The following is a 17,064-nucleotide window of genomic DNA, read 5'->3' on the forward strand; positions in this document are numbered from 1 at the left end:
ATTGAGTTGTCCAGTTATTATCCAGGTGAGCAGTGCTCTCGTGACACCTCTCAGTCCATTGATGGTCTTTGGGCCAGAGCTGATCTCTGGTCATAGTCCCTTGTAGCCAGTGTCGGTGTCTCATCTAAGTTATGGTGATCATACTGAAGAAATGTTTATGGTCACTTTCCTTAGAAGAAACTTGTGTGGCCTTGGTAGAGACTCAGAGCCTCATATATCATTCTTTAGTGATGCATCACTGGGAGCTTTCATTTTGAAGAAGTAGAAAGGGCTGCATGTGCATGGGATGTATTTCTGGCTTCCAGAGGGAGTAGCCGTGGTTATCTAAACAAAATAAAATTATCTGTACCTGTTCTTTGTTCTATAACCTTTTGTAGAAGTGTTTTAGGAACCAATAGCAATTCAGGCATATTATACTTCTGTTTTCCATCTCTCTTTATTGGATTATTCTTTAGGGCTTTTGCTAGAATTAGTGAAATCTGACTATTGAGAAAGAAAAGATCCATGTAGCTGGGCCGTTAAAGAAGATAAAGGAAAAGAATGGGCTGCGTGAGGCTGCCCAATATGCAAGGAGTTAAAGCAGCTTGGAGCAGAGTTGTGCTGTACGTTTTCTTTAGCAGTTATCATAAGCCAGGACCCAGAGGCCTCATAGGGGTGTTCTGTATGAAGTCCTTCTTGGGGACGGCATATTTTATTAGGGGCATGACAGCTGAAGAATAATATTTTGTAGGTGGTCTATGTACCTGCTTGATCTTTTCTCTAAGATTAGTTGAGAAATTTTGAGACTGTGGAAAACAGGTTTCTGATTACCCATAAGGAATCAGATGCTGGTTCTGAAAGGGACTGCCATGCAAGTAGCTATCTTGCTTTCATCAATGATATGAACTTAGCTTCATGAAAATTACCGTGTTATATTATTATTTTTCTCATTTCAACAAAGATCGGTGAAAACTTCGTGGACTGGAACCACCGGGTTGCTCATACAGCAAGGTGGACTCCTAGCTGGTTGATAACCATACCCAGAGAGTGTGATGCCGCCCTGAAGGGGAGAGGTCCAGCCCAAGAGTCTGGACTGTATCATGTGCCACTGAGGGTGCCTGTGCAGCATCGGAAGCCTGGGGAAGAGGGGAGGATGGAGGGAGGAAGGGCAGAAGGCCCAGCAGGTCTGGGTGAGAGGTGTCGGAGGGTCAATAGGAAATGCTTAGACAAAAGGCTTTAAAGCTCTGAGGGCTTTGTTCTGGGACTAAAAAGGAGAAGGAATTCTTAGAACTTTTCTCTTTCCCTTGGTTCCTTCCAGTGAAGGTCAGATTTGTGAGAGAAAGCAGTTAACTTGGCTTACCTGAGAGACTTTATTGTGGAATATTTTTCCATCCTCTGTGGTTAGTAACCATAGCATACACAGACAGGAAAACCTGACCTCTGTGCAAGGTTTCTCTGCTGTTTGAGATACATTGTCTCTGATTTTAGGTTTCTTTCTCCTTCAGGCTGCCTGATAGGGGCTGTAAATCTCAAATCCAGCAATCGAACCCCAGTGGTACAGGAATTTGAAAGTAAGTACAAAGGCAATGCCTCGGATAATGGGCACCATCTACTGGACATTTGGTGTCTTGCAGCCAACTCAGGACACATCCGTCTCTGCAGTGTGCCAAGGAGATGTTGGAGGTGGGCTGCTCTGCGGTGCACAGGCCCATGGAGCATGGCATCAGCAGGCCGGCAGGGAGCCCTGTGCGGTTTTCCATCAGCTGGCATCGCACTCCTGCCTGGCTTTGTGATCACACCACAAAGAAATTTCTTTCTTTTTTTTTTTTTTGAGATGGAGTCTCGCCCTTGTTGCCCAGACTGGAGTGCAGTGGCGCAATCTCAGCTCATTGCAGCCTCTGCCTCCCGGGTTGAAGCGGTTCTCCTGCTCAGCCTCCTGAGTAGCTGGGATTACAGGTACCTGCCACCACCCCCAGCTGATTTTTGTGTGGGGCTTTGCCATGTTTGGCCTGGCTGGTCTCAAACTCCTGACCTCAGGTGATCCGCCCTCCTCGGCCTCCCAAAGTGCTAAGATTACAGGTGTGAGCCACCGCGCCTGGCCAAGAAATTTCTTATAGACAAGCAGGGTGTTTAAGGGAGGGGGTACACTATGTAGTAAAATCCTTGCTAATTATCTTTATTTTCTGGCAAAAACTCATCCTTTCTCAAAGTCTCTTGGAGTATGGAATTGGCTAGGTTTTTAATCTGCATGAAAGGCCTCTTGAATTAGGGATAGCTTGCAGGGTCTGGGTGCAGCTGAACCTAAAAGCACTCCACATTCACTGAGAGTTCTTTTTTTTCTTTGCTTGTTAGGTGTGGAACTGTCTTGCATCATTACAGATTCGCAGACAAGTGACCCCAGGATCGAATGGAAGAAAATTCAAGATGACCAAACCACATACGTGTTTTTTGACAACAAAATTCAGGGTATGATCCTGTAGTCTTGCCTGTTGACCTTTCCTCTGCCCATGGACCTGGGTGTGCACTCTTGGCCAGAAACTTACCTCAGACTGGTAACCTGCATCTGTAGCTAGGACTGAGTTTTTTATTTTTTATTTTTTTATTTTTTAAGATTTATAATTATGGAAAATTTCAAACATATGCAAAAGTAATGCAAGTGGCATATCAAGCCTCCCTGTACCTGTCACCCAGCCTCAGTAAGTGCAGTTCATTAGCTGGGATCTTAATCTGCTCACAGCCCCATCTCTTTGGGGAATCAAAGTGAGCATTTTCCCAGGCCATCTTCTCACGATCCTCATGTGTGTGATGTAAGTGAGTGAATGAGAAGGACCGTATGTTTCAGCAAGGGCATGGCACAAATTGAGCCAACCACTGTGTTTCAGGCTTGGTGCTGGGGTTGCCGATGGGGAGAAAGCATGGGGTACCCTGAAGTGGCATCCTCCTGGGTGGGAGGCTGGTGGTCAGGGAAGGCTCCCCAAAGTGGCCTCTCTGGGTGTGGTGTGAAGGGTGGCTGGTTAGCAGGCAAGATGGTGTGGAGAGAGGTGGTGGTCAGGAGAGAAAGCTGTGTATGAAGACGCAGAAGCAACAGACAGACTGGCTGATGGGAGAGACTGCAAGTTCCCGCTGTTGCCGGTACATGGACAGGGAGAGAGGGAGGAGGGGTTGGAGAGGTCGCCTGGCCAGGCAGACTGCACTGACTGCCAGGCGAGCATGGGCGGTATCTGAGGGGAAATGCCATGGCTGCATCTACGTTTCAGAAGACTGAAGTGGCTGCTATAGAGAAGAGATTGGAGGTGGCACAGTCAGAGCAGAGGCCCAAGTCAGAGGCCTTCTGAGTCCAGGAGAGGGCTGGCGGGGAGCCCAAGCTGGGGTGCAGGCAGGGAAAGAGACTCGAGGGGGGCCTGCTGGGGCTTTGCTGTGCCAAGCGGCACAGAGGGAGGCAGGCAGGTGGCTGGAGAGGAGGATGACACCTTTTTTCTGACAGGAGGGTGGGAGCCGCAGGAGGTACACACGCAGGCTTGCGCATTGGTCGGAGCCTGTGGAGTTCTCAGAGAAGCTGAGAGTTGAGGGATTTGTGGAAACAGCTCCAACACAGTCTTGCTTTGGGTTCTCAGTGTTGTGAGGAGCCTGAGTCTCCTCAGAAGAGTTTTGCTTCCCACTCACATGAAGTCCCTCCTTTGCCTCTCAGTTTTGGAGTGATGGAAAATGTTCTTCTCAGAACACAGATCCGTTTTCTTTGGCTACTCAGGCTGACCCTGCTAAACCCTAAGCATGTAGTTTAGAGCATCAGAGGAACCAGGTGAGAAATTATTTAAAGAACTTTCTGTTTCTGGGGATTAAACGTTTTGCTCTTAGCCACAGGGATGGGGAGGCCGAGGGAGACTGTTTCCCGCACAGAATGCAGGGACTGGGGGAGGATGCAGCTCTACTGGGCCTCTTGCCTCGCCTCAGTGCGGGCCTGCACCAGAAGCACCCTGGTGGGGTTTATTTACTCTTTTCTCACACGGTAGAAGTTCGAATCCTCCACTAATGGGTGGCTGTATAACAAAGGTTCTTATTAGAAAATGTTGATACCAATGTCTGTGCTGCATCGGAAGCATCTTTTAGTGGCTGTTTGTAGTGTGCTATGGCAAGCCCTTCTCGTCCTTGTCAGCAGTTGTCAGGTTAGTGGTAAGTAGTTGCTACTCTTTTGTGTCGTGTTTTCCTAACTCCTGCCCCTATTTGTTGTTTTCCAGGTTCTTCCTGCTGCTTTGAAAAGTGTTATTATGTCTTATGTTTAAAATCTTTTTTTCTTGAGCTATAATCATACTGCATAGGTCTCATCCTTTTAAAGGATACAATTCAGGGGTTTTTAGTATATTCACACAATTGTGCAACCATCACCACCATCAAATTCCAGAACATTTTCATCATCCCACAAAGAAACCCCGTACCCAGCAGCAGTCAGTCCTCCTCCCGCATCCCTGGCAGCTCTGATTCCACTTTGTGTGTCTGTGGATTTGCCTATTCTGGACACTTCATAGAAACTGTAGTCTTTCGTGGCTGACTTCTTTCACTCAGCATCATGTTTTCAAGGTTCATCTGTGTTGCAGCGTGTGCCAGTACTTCATTTCTTTTTATGGCTGAATAATGTTCCATTGTAGATATACTACATTATTTTATCCATTCTATCGACGGATTAAAAAAATGGGTTGTTTCCACTTTTTGGCTATTATCAATAATGCTGCTATCAATATTTGTTTACAGGTTTTCGTGTGAACCTAAGTTTTCATTTCTCTGGGATAAATGACCAAGAGTACAATTGCTGGGTCTTATAGTAGTTGCATGTTTAGTTTTTTTAAAAACTGACAGAGTGTTTTTCAAAGCTGCTTTACGATTTTACATTCCTACCAGCAGTGTATTTCCCCACATCCTCACCAACACTTGTTATTGTCTGACTGTTTAAGTTCTGACCATCTTAGTGGATCTGAAGTGGCGTCTTGTGGATTTGATTTGCATTTTCTGGTGACTAATGATGTTGAGGGTCTTATTTGTGTATTTTCTTTGGAGAAATGTCTGTTCAAATTTATGTCCATTTAAAAAGATTTTTTTTTTCTAGAAACAGGATCTCACTGCATTGCAGAGGCTGGACATGAATTCCCAGGCTCAAATAATCCTCCCACCTCAGCCTTCTGAGTAGCTGAGACTACATGTGTGCACCACTGCACCCACCCTTATGTCCAGTTTTTAAATTGTCTGCTTATTACCGAAGTGTAAATTCTTTCTTTATTCTGGATGCTAGGCTGGATGGATGATTTGCAGATGTTTCTCCCATTAGGTGGATTGTGTTTTCACCTGCCTTTGTCCTTTGCATTTTGATGAAGTCCGGCATAACTGTTTTTAGTGTGTGCTTGTGCTTTTGGTGTCATATCTAAGAAACCACTGCCCAGTCCAAGGTCATGAGGGATTTATGCTTATGCCTTTTTCTAAGAGTTTTACAGTTTTAACTCCTGTGTATATGGAGAGAGAGAGGTTCAACTTGATGTGTTTGCAAGTGGATATCAAGTTATCTCAGCATCATTTATGGAACATTGGTTGTTTTTCTAGTGGTATTTTTTTTCTATTCATGGGCAGTCCTTCCTGGAAATGAGGAGGAGGAGGTGAAGTTCCTGGCTTTAATGACAGAGACACATGGTAATGAGTGCGTCTTGCATACCAGGAACAATTTTTGGTGTTTAGGTTACAGGTAGGAATAGGTCATGGTTCCTGTCCTTAGAGAGTTCACTTCTGTACTCCGGAATAAAAATAAAAATTGATCTGCAGTCTTCCTTGCTGTGGCATCCAGTGCTGGCCCCAGAAACCACCCTCTTCAAGTGGCTGATTTCTTTAAAGAGTTTTTTAGTGCCTCATGTCTTTTCTGTAGGAGACTTGGCAGGTCGTGCAGAAATACTGGGGAAGACGTCCCTGAAGATCTGGAATGTGACACGGAGAGACTCGGCTCTCTATCGCTGTGAGGTGGTTGCTCGAAATGACCGCAAGGAAATTGATGAGATTGTGATCGAGTTAACTGTGCAAGGTAGGAGCTCGTGCGAAGATGAGACATTGCCGCCATTTTCAGGCCTCACGAGTCTGTAGCCGTAGGATGCATGAGATCAGGTAGTGTCTTGGTTTCTTTCCTTCCAGAACTGTGTCCCTGAGGGCTTCACATGGCTCAGGGAGGGGAGAACTGTCGAGAGCCGAGACTGCCTGAGTTGGGGGTAGAGGGTGAGAAGGGAAGTGAAGTTCCTGTCACTTCCTTCCACCAGCTGGAGAAACTTTAACATACAGGAGGGTGGGAGGCAGTGGCGGCTGGTCAGTCTGCAGTTGTGATCCTGGGAGCAGCAGTGGCGCAGGAACCCGAACTGGCTTTCTTGTCTTTGGAGCTGATTTCTTGTGGGCTTTAATAAGAATAGAGCCCTGTTGCTGAGATCTTCACCACCACCCCCTTCTTTTCCTACAGTGAAGCCAGTGACCCCTGTCTGTAGAGTGCCGAAGGCTGTACCAGTAGGCAAGATGGCAACGCTGTACTGCCAGGAGAGTGAGGGCCACCCCCGGCCTCACTACAGCTGGTATCGCAATGATGTGCCACTGCCCACAGATTCCAGAGCCAATCCCAGATTTCGCAATTCTTCTTTCCACTTAAACTCTGAAACAGGCACTCTGGTAAGATCTCTTCTAAGAGGTGAGAATGGAGATGTCTTTGTTGGGGCAAGAGATACTTATTGTGAAAATAATAATTATTAGGAGAGATACTGAAACTTCTTGATAAAACAGGTGCTAAAAATCTAGAATGTTAGGGATTCTACAGGAAAAATGACCCTTCTTCCTTTTATAAACAAGTACATTCTTAGGGGGTAAGAGAAAGAAACCATAGATTGAGACTGAAGAGGGATATTAAGCAAACGTTACTAGGGCCCTGATCGGATAATTAACTGTAAAAGTCATTAGACAATCGGGGAAATTTGATTACTAGCAGGTATTTGATGATCTATTAAGCAATTATTAATTAATTTAGGCATGATAAAGGTATTGTGGTTACGATTTTTTACAGTCTTCTAGAGATACTGAAGTATTTATGGATAAAAGGTGTTTCAAAATAACCCAGCGGTGGTGGTGGGAGGTGGGGGAGGAGAGAAAACAGATTGGTCATGCACTAGAGGACAAAGTGCAAAGCACACCAGGCTTTACTGTGCATGTAGTTCTCTCCTGGGAGGTACCTTCTGGTCTGTGGACTATCCAGCTCCACGTAGTCGTCAGACAGATTGTAATAGGGTCCTCTGTGTTCATTTTGCCAAAATGTTGCCCAAGGAGCAGTCATCATTGAAGAGCCCCTTTACCAGAAGAAAAGCAAGGCTCCACCTCACATTTTGGATGTTGCCGGGCTTTGGTGCTTCCAGTCCCAAGGGGATTGGTTGTTGGGGAGCTCTCAGGCAGGTGTCCGGGAGTGGGTCAAGGGAGGAACATGCAGTGCTGGGGAAGCCACGGGGAAGCCGAAAGCAAGTGAGCAGGTGTTGACCTAGTTCTGCACCCAGCTGGATGTGCTCTCAGAAGTCGGCCCCGTGATTGGTCCAGTTATTTACTTGTCATTCCCTGAAACAGGTGTTCACTGCTGTTCACAAGGACGACTCTGGGCAGTACTACTGCATTGCTTCCAATGACGCAGGCTCAGCCAGGTGTGAGGAGCAGGAGATGGAAGTCTGTGAGTTCTTTTTTGAAAAGGTTTCATCACAAGACTGGGAAGTGAATAGAACATTTTAATTTACTTAATCAGCTTAGAGAACTCTTCTGCCATGGGTTAGCTTTCTTCTGGAGCCGACTAGATCCACCAGCACCCACTGGACAGTGAAGGGAAGGTTGAGAAAACCAAGTCCAGATAAGCAGGTCCTCAAAACAAAACCTTCGGGGATCTGTGGGTATTGGGAACGTGGCCAGCCTTGTAACTTTCACTGCGAGTTTAGTAAACTCCATTCTTTGGTAATTGATAGAATTATTAAAATGTAAGGTGGTGTCAGGTCTCCAGAAATTTATCCAGTTACAACCATTTTGTAGAAAACTGACAGAGTTTTAGCCCTAGTAATTTTACCTGCAGACAAAGCTTTAGCCCTTAGAGTAATATTATCTCAGGGCTCTGGTTCCCCTAAAGGAGGGGTATTGAGAGGAGGATGGGGGCAGATAGGATGTGTCCAAATCACTTGGGGAGCTTTTTTTTTTTTTTTTTTTTTCCCTTAAGACAGCAGCAGCAACAAAACCACTCCAGCCTGGGCGACAGAGTGAGACTCCGTCCCCCCTAAAAAAGAGAGAGAGACAGGGTCTTGCTTTGTTGCCCAGGCTGGAGTGCAGTGGTGTAATCACAGGTCACTGCATCCTCAAACCCAGATTTCAAGCCATCCTCCCATCTCCGTCTCCTGAGTAGCTGGGACAACAGACACACACCACCAAGCTCAGCTAATTTTGTTTTTTGTAAATACAGGGTCTCACTGTTGCCCAGGCTGGTCTCAAACTCTTGGCCTCAAGCAGTCCTCCTGCCTCAGCCTCCCCAAGTGCTGGGATTAACAGGCATGAGCCACTGTGCCTAGCCAGGAGCGTTTTTTAAATCTCTTCCTCCTCCCTATTTGGAGCTACCCTCAGAGCAGCATTTTCCAAAACTGCCTGGTGATAACCATTTGGGACCACTGTTTCACATACAGATTCGAGCCCACCTCAGACATATGCTAGAAATCTGTGTGTAAGACAAGCATTCCGAATGATTCTTCTCGTTTGTCACATTTGAGAAACTCTGCTTTCGGGTTGTTTTCTCCTACAGTTTTGCCCCAGACCTATTTTAGCCTATTGACTTTTTATTGATGAAACTTGGGAATTGACATTTTAATATCAAAATTGCATGGCCAGGCGCAGTGGCTCACACCTATAATCCTAGCACTTTGGTACGCTGAGGCAGGTGGATCACCTGAGGTCAGGAGTTCGAGACCAGCCTGGCCAACATGGCAAAACTCTGTCTCTACTAAAAATACAAAAATTAGCCTGGTGTGGTGGCGGGCGCCTGTAATCCCAGTAACTTGGGAGGCTGAGGCAGGAGAATCCCTTGAATCCAGGAGGCAGAGGTTGCAGTGAGCTGAGATTGCACCACTGCACACCAGCCTGGGTGACGGAGCGAGACTCTGTCTCAAAAAAAAAAAAAATCACAATCTTGGCTCACTGCAAGCTCTGCCTCCCGGGTTCACACCATTCTCCTGCCTCAGCCTCCCGAGTAGCTGGGACTACAGGCGCCCGCCACCACGCCCGGCTAATTCTTTGTATTTTTAGTAGAGACAGGGTTTCACCGTGTTAGCCAGGATGGTCTCAATCTCCTGACCTCGTGATCCGCCCGCCTCGGCCTCCCAAAGTGCTGGGATTTACAGGCGTGAGCCACCGCGCCCGGCCTGCAAATTGATTTTTAAGTGTACATTCATATTTGAGCTGGGATTTACAGGCGTGAGCCACCGCGCCCGGCCTGCAAATTGATTTTTAAGTGTACATTCATATTTGAGAACCAATACACTAGGATAAAGGAGATTTTTTAAAACTCCAAGTTACTTGGCTCTTGTTGATAAATTCCCTGCAGTTTTCCATGTGTTGCTTGCTTGAAGGAAACGACTGCCAGAGCCCCATGTGAAGGTGACCCAGTGCTTTTGCTGAGTGTACAGACATGAGAAAGGGTTCCAGGGGTCTCCTCTCAGAGGGCGTATAGATTGGAGGTCAGGCAGCCAGCAGAGGCAGAGCTCTAGTTCTTACCTAGGATTCTTTACTTTTAAGTAAGACTTGAAACTAACTTTCTTTCCCACAGCAGTCCACAACAGAGAGGCCCTAGAAATTAGGGATTCTTTTCTTCCTTGGGATCCTGGCTCCTAATCTTGTCCTCATAACCATCTCCCCCATAAGTAATCTCGGGCATTCAGCCAGAGGATTTTTAAGCCTACAGTGCCAAGCCCACTTGAATACAGTTTTCAGTGTAACTGCATTTCAGCTGTAGAAGTCTCAGTACTTTTCACATGTGAAGTTAGGAGTTATGGTGTCCTATATGTTCTAGGCTAGAAAGATTAAGTTCTCTCTTCTAGCTGGGGTAGGCCTGAGGGGGCAGGGGGCAAGTGGGTTTGGGGTGAAGGAAGGAGGCACAGCAGGGTCAGGGCCTTTTTAAAGAACAGATAGTGTGTATCATGGCTTTCCCCAAACCTCCCTTTCTTCAGATGACCTGAACATTGGCGGAATTATTGGGGGGGTTCTGGTTGTCCTTGCTGTACTGGCCCTGATCACGTTGGGCATCTGCTGTGCATACAGACGTGGCTACTTCATCAACAATAAACAGGATGGAGAAAGGTGAGCCTGCCTTATGTGAAAAAAGGGAAGTTCAAGCTGGCGATCATATAACAACCCTGTTGCTAAACTGCTCTCTTCTCCTCACAGTTACAAGAACCCAGGGAAACCAGATGGAGTCAACTACATCCGCACTGACGAGGAGGTAATCATTTAGTAAACCTGGAAATCTAGGTGTACCCAGCAGGGAAAACAGCATTCCTCCTTGGAAACCACACAGGTCTCCTAGGAAGATTGCTGAGTGATTGTGCAGCTCCTGAGCTCCTCGGCCCCTTCACAGTCACACACACACATACTAATGGGATTTGTGCTTTGCAGGCGCTAGTGATGGTACTTTTTAAGAATGATTATTTGTGCCGGGCGTGGTGGCTCAAGCCTGTAATCCCAGCACTTTGGGAGGCCGAGACGGGTGGATCACGAGGTCAGGAGGTCGAGACCAGCCTGGCTAACACGGTGAAACCCCATCTCTACTAAAAAAATACAAAAAAAACTAGCCGGGCAAGATGGTGGGCGCCTGTAGTCCCAGCTACTCGGGAGGCTGAGGCAGGAGAATGGTGTAAACCCGGGAGGCGGAGCTTGCAGTGAGCTGAGATCCGGCCACTGCACTCCAGCCTGGGCGACAGAGCGAGACTCCGTCTCAAAAAAAAAAAAAAAAAAAAAGAATGATTATTTGATTTGTATTTAGCCCATGTTAGACTTACTCAGTGTTTTTCCCTTCTTGCCACCAGGCCCCTTGATGGCTTTAACTGTGTGTTGGCTTTGCAGGGCGACTTCAGACACAAGTCATCGTTTGTGATCTGAGACCCGCAGTGTGGCTGAGAGCGCACAGAGCGCACATGCACATACCTCTACTAGAAACTCCTGTCGAGGCAGCGAGAGCTGATGCACTTGGACAGAGCTAGACACTCATTCAGAAGCTTTTTGTTTTGGCCAAAGTTGACCACTACTCTTCTTACTCTAACAAGCCACATGAATAAAAGAATTTTCCTCAAGATGGACCCAGTAAATATGACCACAAGGAATAGAAGAAACTGGGTGCGTTCACCGAGTTGGGTTCCCAATCTGTTTCTGGCCTGATTCCCACACGAGTATTAGGGTGATCTTAAAGAGCTTGCTCACGTCAGTGCCCCTGTGCTGGGCCCTGTGAAGCCAGCGTGTTTACCACTGGTCGTTCAGCAGCCAGGACAGCACCCTGTGAGCCGGCGAGGGGCCGTGCAGCACCAGCATCGCATCCCAGCGGGCACCCAGAACGGGCTTTGTATGCAGCAGCCTCTTCTCAAAGGCTCTGCTGATCGGTGTCGCAGTGTCCACTGTGGAGAAGCCTTTCGGATCAGCATTTTGTAGAAACCACCGAAGTCAGGGAGGCAGATTGGTTGCTGGAAGAGGGATCTTGCCTGAGGAACCCTGCTTGTCCAACAGGGCGTCAGGATTTAAGGAAAACCTTCGTCTTAGGCTGAGTCTGAAATGGTACTGAAATATGCTTTTCTATGGGTCTTATTTTATAAAATTTTGCATCTAAATTTTTGCTAAGGATGTATTTTGATTATTGAAATTTCTATTTAAACTGTAAATATATTGTCATACAATGTTAAATAACCTATTTTTTTAAAAAAAGTTCAGCTTAAGGTAGAAGTTCCAAGCTACTAGTGTTAAATTGGAAAATATCAATAATTGAGTATTTTACCCAAGGAATCCTCTCATGGAAGCTTACTGCGACGTTCCTTTTCTTGCACAAGTTTTAGCCTTTTTCACAAGGGAACTTTTGCGGTCTACACATCAGACCGTAGTTGCTTAGGAAACCTTTAAAAATTCCAGCTGAGCAATGTTAAAATCAGTTTGCATCTCTTCAAAAGAAACCTCTCAGGTTAGCTTTGAACTGCCTCTTCCTGAGATGACTAGGACAGTCTGTACCCAGAGGCCACCCAGAAGTCCTCAGATGTACAGACAGACGCCAGTCAGCTCCTGGGGTTGCCCCAGGCGCCCCCGCTCTAGCACAGTGTTGCCTCGCTATCTGCCAGGAGGCCCCGCCATCGTTGGGCCCTGGCAGTGGCTGTGCCCCAGTGAGCTTGACTCACATGGCCCTTGCTTCATCCAGCACAGCTCTAAGGTGGGCACTCCAGGGACACTGGTGTCTTCCACGTTGTGTCCCAACTTTGGGCTCCCGTAACAGACCTTTTTGGTTATGGATGGCTCACAAAACAGAGCCCCCACTGCTATTTTTTTTTTAAGTTTGTTTAATTATTTGTTAAGACTGTCTAAGGCCAAAGGCAATTGTGAAATCAAGTCTGTCAAGTACAATAATATTTTTAAAAGAACGTGGATCCCACTGTTCCTCTTTGCCACAGAGAAAGCACCCAGACGCCACAGGTTCTGTCTCATTTCAAAACAAACCATTATGGAGCGGCAGCCAGTCCAGCCTTTTGAAGAATGTCAGGTGGAGCAGCCAGGTGAAAGGCCTGGCGGGGAGGAAAGTGAAATGCCTGAATCAAAAGCAGTTTTCTAATTTTTGACTTTAAATTTTTCATCTGCCGGAGACACTGCTCCCATTTGTGGGGGGACATTAGAAACATCGCTCAGAAGCCCGTGTTCTCAGCCTCACACGCCCTGCCGTGCTGGATTCAGGACTGAAGTGCTCTGAAGCAAGGAGCTGCTCAGGAGGAGCACTCCACTGTGTGCCTGAAGAGTGGCTCTCACTAGTCACCTTGTCTTTCAGCTTCCAGTGTCTTGAGTTTTTTATACTTTGACAGCTTTTAATTGCATACATGAGACTGTGTTGACTTTTTTCAGTTATGTGAAACACTTAGCTGCAGGCCGCCTGGCAGAGGCAGGAAATGCTCCAAGAGTGGCTCAGTGCTCCTTGGTGTCTTCTGCATGGCATCCTGGATACTGAGCATGCGAATTCCCTCCATCATTGCCACCGTGGTAGAGGGATGGCTCCCCACCCTCAGCGTTGGGGAATGGCGCTCCAGCCTCTTTCTTGGTTGTCATAGTGATAGGGTAGCCTTACTGCCTCCTCTTCTTACACCCTAAAACCTTCCACACTAGTGCCATGGGAACCAGGTCGGACAAAGTAGAGAGAAGTGAAAGTGGAGTCTGGGAAGTAGTTGCCTATAACAGACTAGACAGAAAAGGAACACTTGTGTATTTTAAGATACGAATGTGACTCAAGACTCGAGGCTGATACGAGGCTGTGATTCTGCCTTTGGATGGATGTTGCTGTACATAGATATTACAGACTTGTACTAACACACCTGTAATTTGGTATTTGTTTAACCTCATTTATAAAAGCTTCAAAAAAAACCCAAACATTGCTTCATTCTTTCTTGTTTGCTCTTGTGTTTGTCTCTTCTTCCTGGCATTTCAGTGGTTAGGCGCGCGCACTAAAAATGCTGTCACCCATCCACCAGGGGAGTCGGTCGGTGCCTGGGCAGAATGTCAGCCTGTGTGCTCCAGAGCAGTGCTGCGCCTCTCCACCACCGAGTCCACCTGCGTTGCAGTCCCCACTTAGGATAGCAGGGGCAGAGCTCAGTGGCATCCCATCCATCCCCCAAACCAACCAACGCACATAATCACTTTGTACTTTTGCTTTTGTAATACTGGGATTAAAAAACAAGCCAACTGCATTTCTTTTTGGATATTCTTGAACAAAAATATCGTTAAGTTTACCCAACAGAGTGAACAGAAGAGACTCAAGCCGTTCCCCCATCACGGGAGCAGCCCTTAGCAGAGGGCTGCACAAATCGGCATCAGTGCTGCTCTGGGGAAGGCCGCAAAGCTATTTTTTCACAAGCAGCGATGCTGTTTATGTCTGTTATAGAAAGCACATGGCCTCTGCATGGGCACAGATCAACTGCCCCTCAAGACAATCATTTTTTTTCTAATAGGAAAGATTTGGTTTCATTCCTCTAACATGCTTTACGTAAAATTAAAATGATTACCAGTAAGAGCTCTGTTCTAAAAACAGAAACATTCTATTTACTGGAAGGCTGTATTTATCCTAAACATTTATTACTTTTAGAAAGCTGTATATTTTAAAAATTTGCAATTATAAATAATAGAAAAAATATTACAATCAATATTTTGTCATTACAGATGGGAAAATATGTACTATAAGGAATTCAAACATGTTAACACAGGCTTGATTTATATAAAAGAAAGCTGAAGTTTTTAAAGACCAGATTATAGCTTATCTGCATGGGCTTGACACTTTCAAATGGAATAAAGTTATAATATTAAATAGATTAGGCTTAGGGTAAGAAAATCTAAATTTGGCACATCTCTATTTTACAGTGTTTAACCATATATATCATACAGCATAGAAAGGGCTGGCCGGCTAAATGCAGGTGAGTGCCAGGCCCCTGAGGAGGAGCTCTCGTGTTCCACAGCAAAGCGCTGCCCAAGGACTGCGGGAAGTGATCCAGCTGCCTGTCCACACGGAGGACACGAGACGGCTTCCTCAGGGGCTCTTGCCTGCCCGGACACTGGTGGGGATGCGCTCTTTAGTTGGCTGTTTTCAGAGGGGTCTTTCGCAGGGACCTCCTGCTGCAGGCTGGAGTGTCTTTATTCCTGGCTGGAGACCTCACATTCCACTGCTGAGGCTGTGGGGGCCTAGGGAAAGGACATACGCAGTCATTCTGGAACTCAGAAAAACCCTGAAAAAAACATCCACCTCAAAAGGAACACTGCTAAACTTACGGTTTATCAGGCAATGATAAACATAAGATGTCATTTCCTTGACTCCTGGCTTCAATTTTCTCTAAAAGGGATTTAAACAAACAAATTCAGTTTTGCCAGAACCTCAGAGGCAGCGCATATATCAGCCCAGAAGGAAACCAAGAACTTGCCTTTGGCTGATGAAGGAGTCCGTGGTGTCCCGATGTAACTGACCCCGGCTCCAAACGTGACATCATTGATGCTCTCTGCATAAAGGGGAGACACCACTGTGAGTGAAGGCAGAGGGGGCGGCTCCAGTTGTGTGTGTGACGTAGGCACGGTGTCCACATCGGTGTCCCAGTGGCGGCCCTCAGACCTCCACTGGACCCTGTCCCAGGTCCTGGCAGGGATGAGGGCCCCTCCTGGGGACGCTCCTTTCCGTCTCTCTGACCGCAGCCCTCCTTAGGCACTCGGCTGGCCCCTGGGCCTCACTGTTCACGCCTCTGGCTTCCCTCCCACCCCATCTTCCATGATCACCCCTGTCCCAGTGACCGCGCTGTCCCACTCACTACACTTCCTACGGTGGCTCACCCAGATTCCCCGAGGACAATTAACTCCTTGCCTCTGCACCTCCACGCGTGCCTGTTAGTTTCCACCAGTGAATGGACCGTGCAAGCTGGAAATGTGGCACCGTGAGCGGCTCCTCCATATGGAATCAGCAGCCAAGGCCTGTCCCTTCTACCTCCAGTCGCCACTTCATCCTGTCCCGTCGTGCCGCACTGGGAGCGGCTCAGTCCGCCTCACCCCTCGCCCTTGATTTTTCATGGCACCTACCCCCCTCCAGTTTGCCCTCAGGAACAGGTGAACACCGTTTACGAGCAGACTCCACCGCAACTTGGGTGTGAATTCTGGCTCGGTGTCTTACCAGCTGTGTGAGCTGCTCTGAGACCCTCAGGTTTCTGCATCTCTTACGTGGGTATAAAAACAGCTACCTCACTGGCGGGCTGCCAGGACGACATGAGGTTACCTTCACCGAGTGCTTAGCATGGTGCCCAGGACGACAGGAGGTTGTCTACACCGAGTGCTTAGCATGGTGCCCAGGACTACATGAGGTTATCTACACCGAGTGCTTAGCATGGCGCTGGCTGCAAGGGCGTGCTCAAGAGATGTTAGCGGCCACTGTCATTTATCAGCAGTATCCTCCCTGCGTCACTGGAGTTATGTTTAATCAAGAAGCTGGTAAATTTACTGCCCTGCTTTAAGACACCTCGATGGCTGTGTTCCTAGGAGAGCCTGAAGTGCACCCTCAGTCTCAGCTGGTCCCAAGCTGCCTTTACAGACTTAGCTGTTATGCTGAGGTGCATGTGCCCACACACGTCCACCCTCCTGCATCCCTTCCTCAGCAGGCCCTGTCTGCACATCATGCTCCTCTGCCCCTCCGCCCCATCTGTCTACACACGCCACCCGGTCTTGGGGGCCCGGGTAGTGCTGTACTCGGTGCATAAGCTGCCAGCAGCACACTCCCAGGAACAGCACGGGCTGGGCGGCCGCTTGCTGATGCCACTGAACCTGCTGCCTTTCTGCAAGACTCGCGAGGAGGCAGCTTCAGCGCTCTCCCCGTTCTCCACACGGTGTCTTCAGTACAGACCGTCTTCCCATTTACATTTTAAAGCTCATCAGCGCACTGCAGTGTACCTGATGGCTACTTGAGTGTCATTGACAGACAATGGCAGAGAATTCTATCCTCATCACTGCTAGATCTGCTTATTCTGTTTCTGTCTCTCCTTGTACCCTCACATGAAATTCCCTTCCTCACAAATTCCCTTCCTCACAAATTCCCTTCCTCACACACACGCTGCTCTTCCTGTTTGGAAGCCCATGTGTGCTCCAGGAAATTAGTCTCCCATCTTTACAGAAGCACGGGTGTGGGGGCTCTGACATCCCCCATGCACTGTGCGTAGAATCAAAGGCAGCAGTGTCTGTGCCACCCGAATGATAAAGTAAGAGGGACTTGCTAAAACCCCACAGATTTTCAGTTAAAATCCTAGCTCTGAAAAATGAGTA

The 17,064-nt window shown here is 47.4% G+C and overlaps 2 protein-coding genes across 3 annotated transcripts in view; one reads left to right on the forward strand and one right to left on the reverse strand.

The window, feature by feature from the left end:
* The window catches only part of JAM3 (junctional adhesion molecule 3), a 74,116-nt gene extending 60,463 nt beyond the window's left edge, over positions 1 to 13,653 (forward strand). The window contains 8 exon segments of the mRNA XM_077964733.1: positions 1,485 to 1,550; positions 2,332 to 2,445; positions 5,882 to 6,034; positions 6,458 to 6,660; positions 7,597 to 7,696; positions 10,221 to 10,350; positions 10,438 to 10,492; positions 11,113 to 13,653. Of these exon segments, the coding sequence (XP_077820859.1) occupies positions 1,485 to 1,550; positions 2,332 to 2,445; positions 5,882 to 6,034; positions 6,458 to 6,660; positions 7,597 to 7,696; positions 10,221 to 10,350; positions 10,438 to 10,492; positions 11,113 to 11,148 (857 nt within the window). The 3' untranslated portion in view covers positions 11,149 to 13,653.
* Positions 13,654 to 14,334: 681 nt separating this feature from the next.
* Positions 14,335 to 17,064, reverse strand: part of NCAPD3 (non-SMC condensin II complex subunit D3) — a 70,968-nt gene continuing 68,238 nt past the window's right edge. For both annotated transcript variants that reach the window (XR_013404449.1, XM_002799890.4), the window contains 3 exons: positions 15,192 to 15,266; positions 15,043 to 15,103; positions 14,335 to 14,955 (listed from right to left, as the gene is read on the reverse strand). Coding sequence is in view for 1 of the 2 variants with exons in the window: in XM_002799890.4 (XP_002799936.3) it covers positions 14,847 to 14,955; positions 15,043 to 15,103; positions 15,192 to 15,266 (245 nt within the window). In the remaining variant the exon portion in view is untranslated. The remainder of the gene's footprint in view (positions 14,956 to 15,042; positions 15,104 to 15,191; positions 15,267 to 17,064) is intronic.

The sequence above is a fragment of the Macaca mulatta genome, chromosome 14, assembly GCF_049350105.2.
Source record: "Macaca mulatta isolate MMU2019108-1 chromosome 14, T2T-MMU8v2.0, whole genome shotgun sequence".
Taxonomy (NCBI): domain Eukaryota; kingdom Metazoa; phylum Chordata; class Mammalia; order Primates; family Cercopithecidae; genus Macaca; species Macaca mulatta.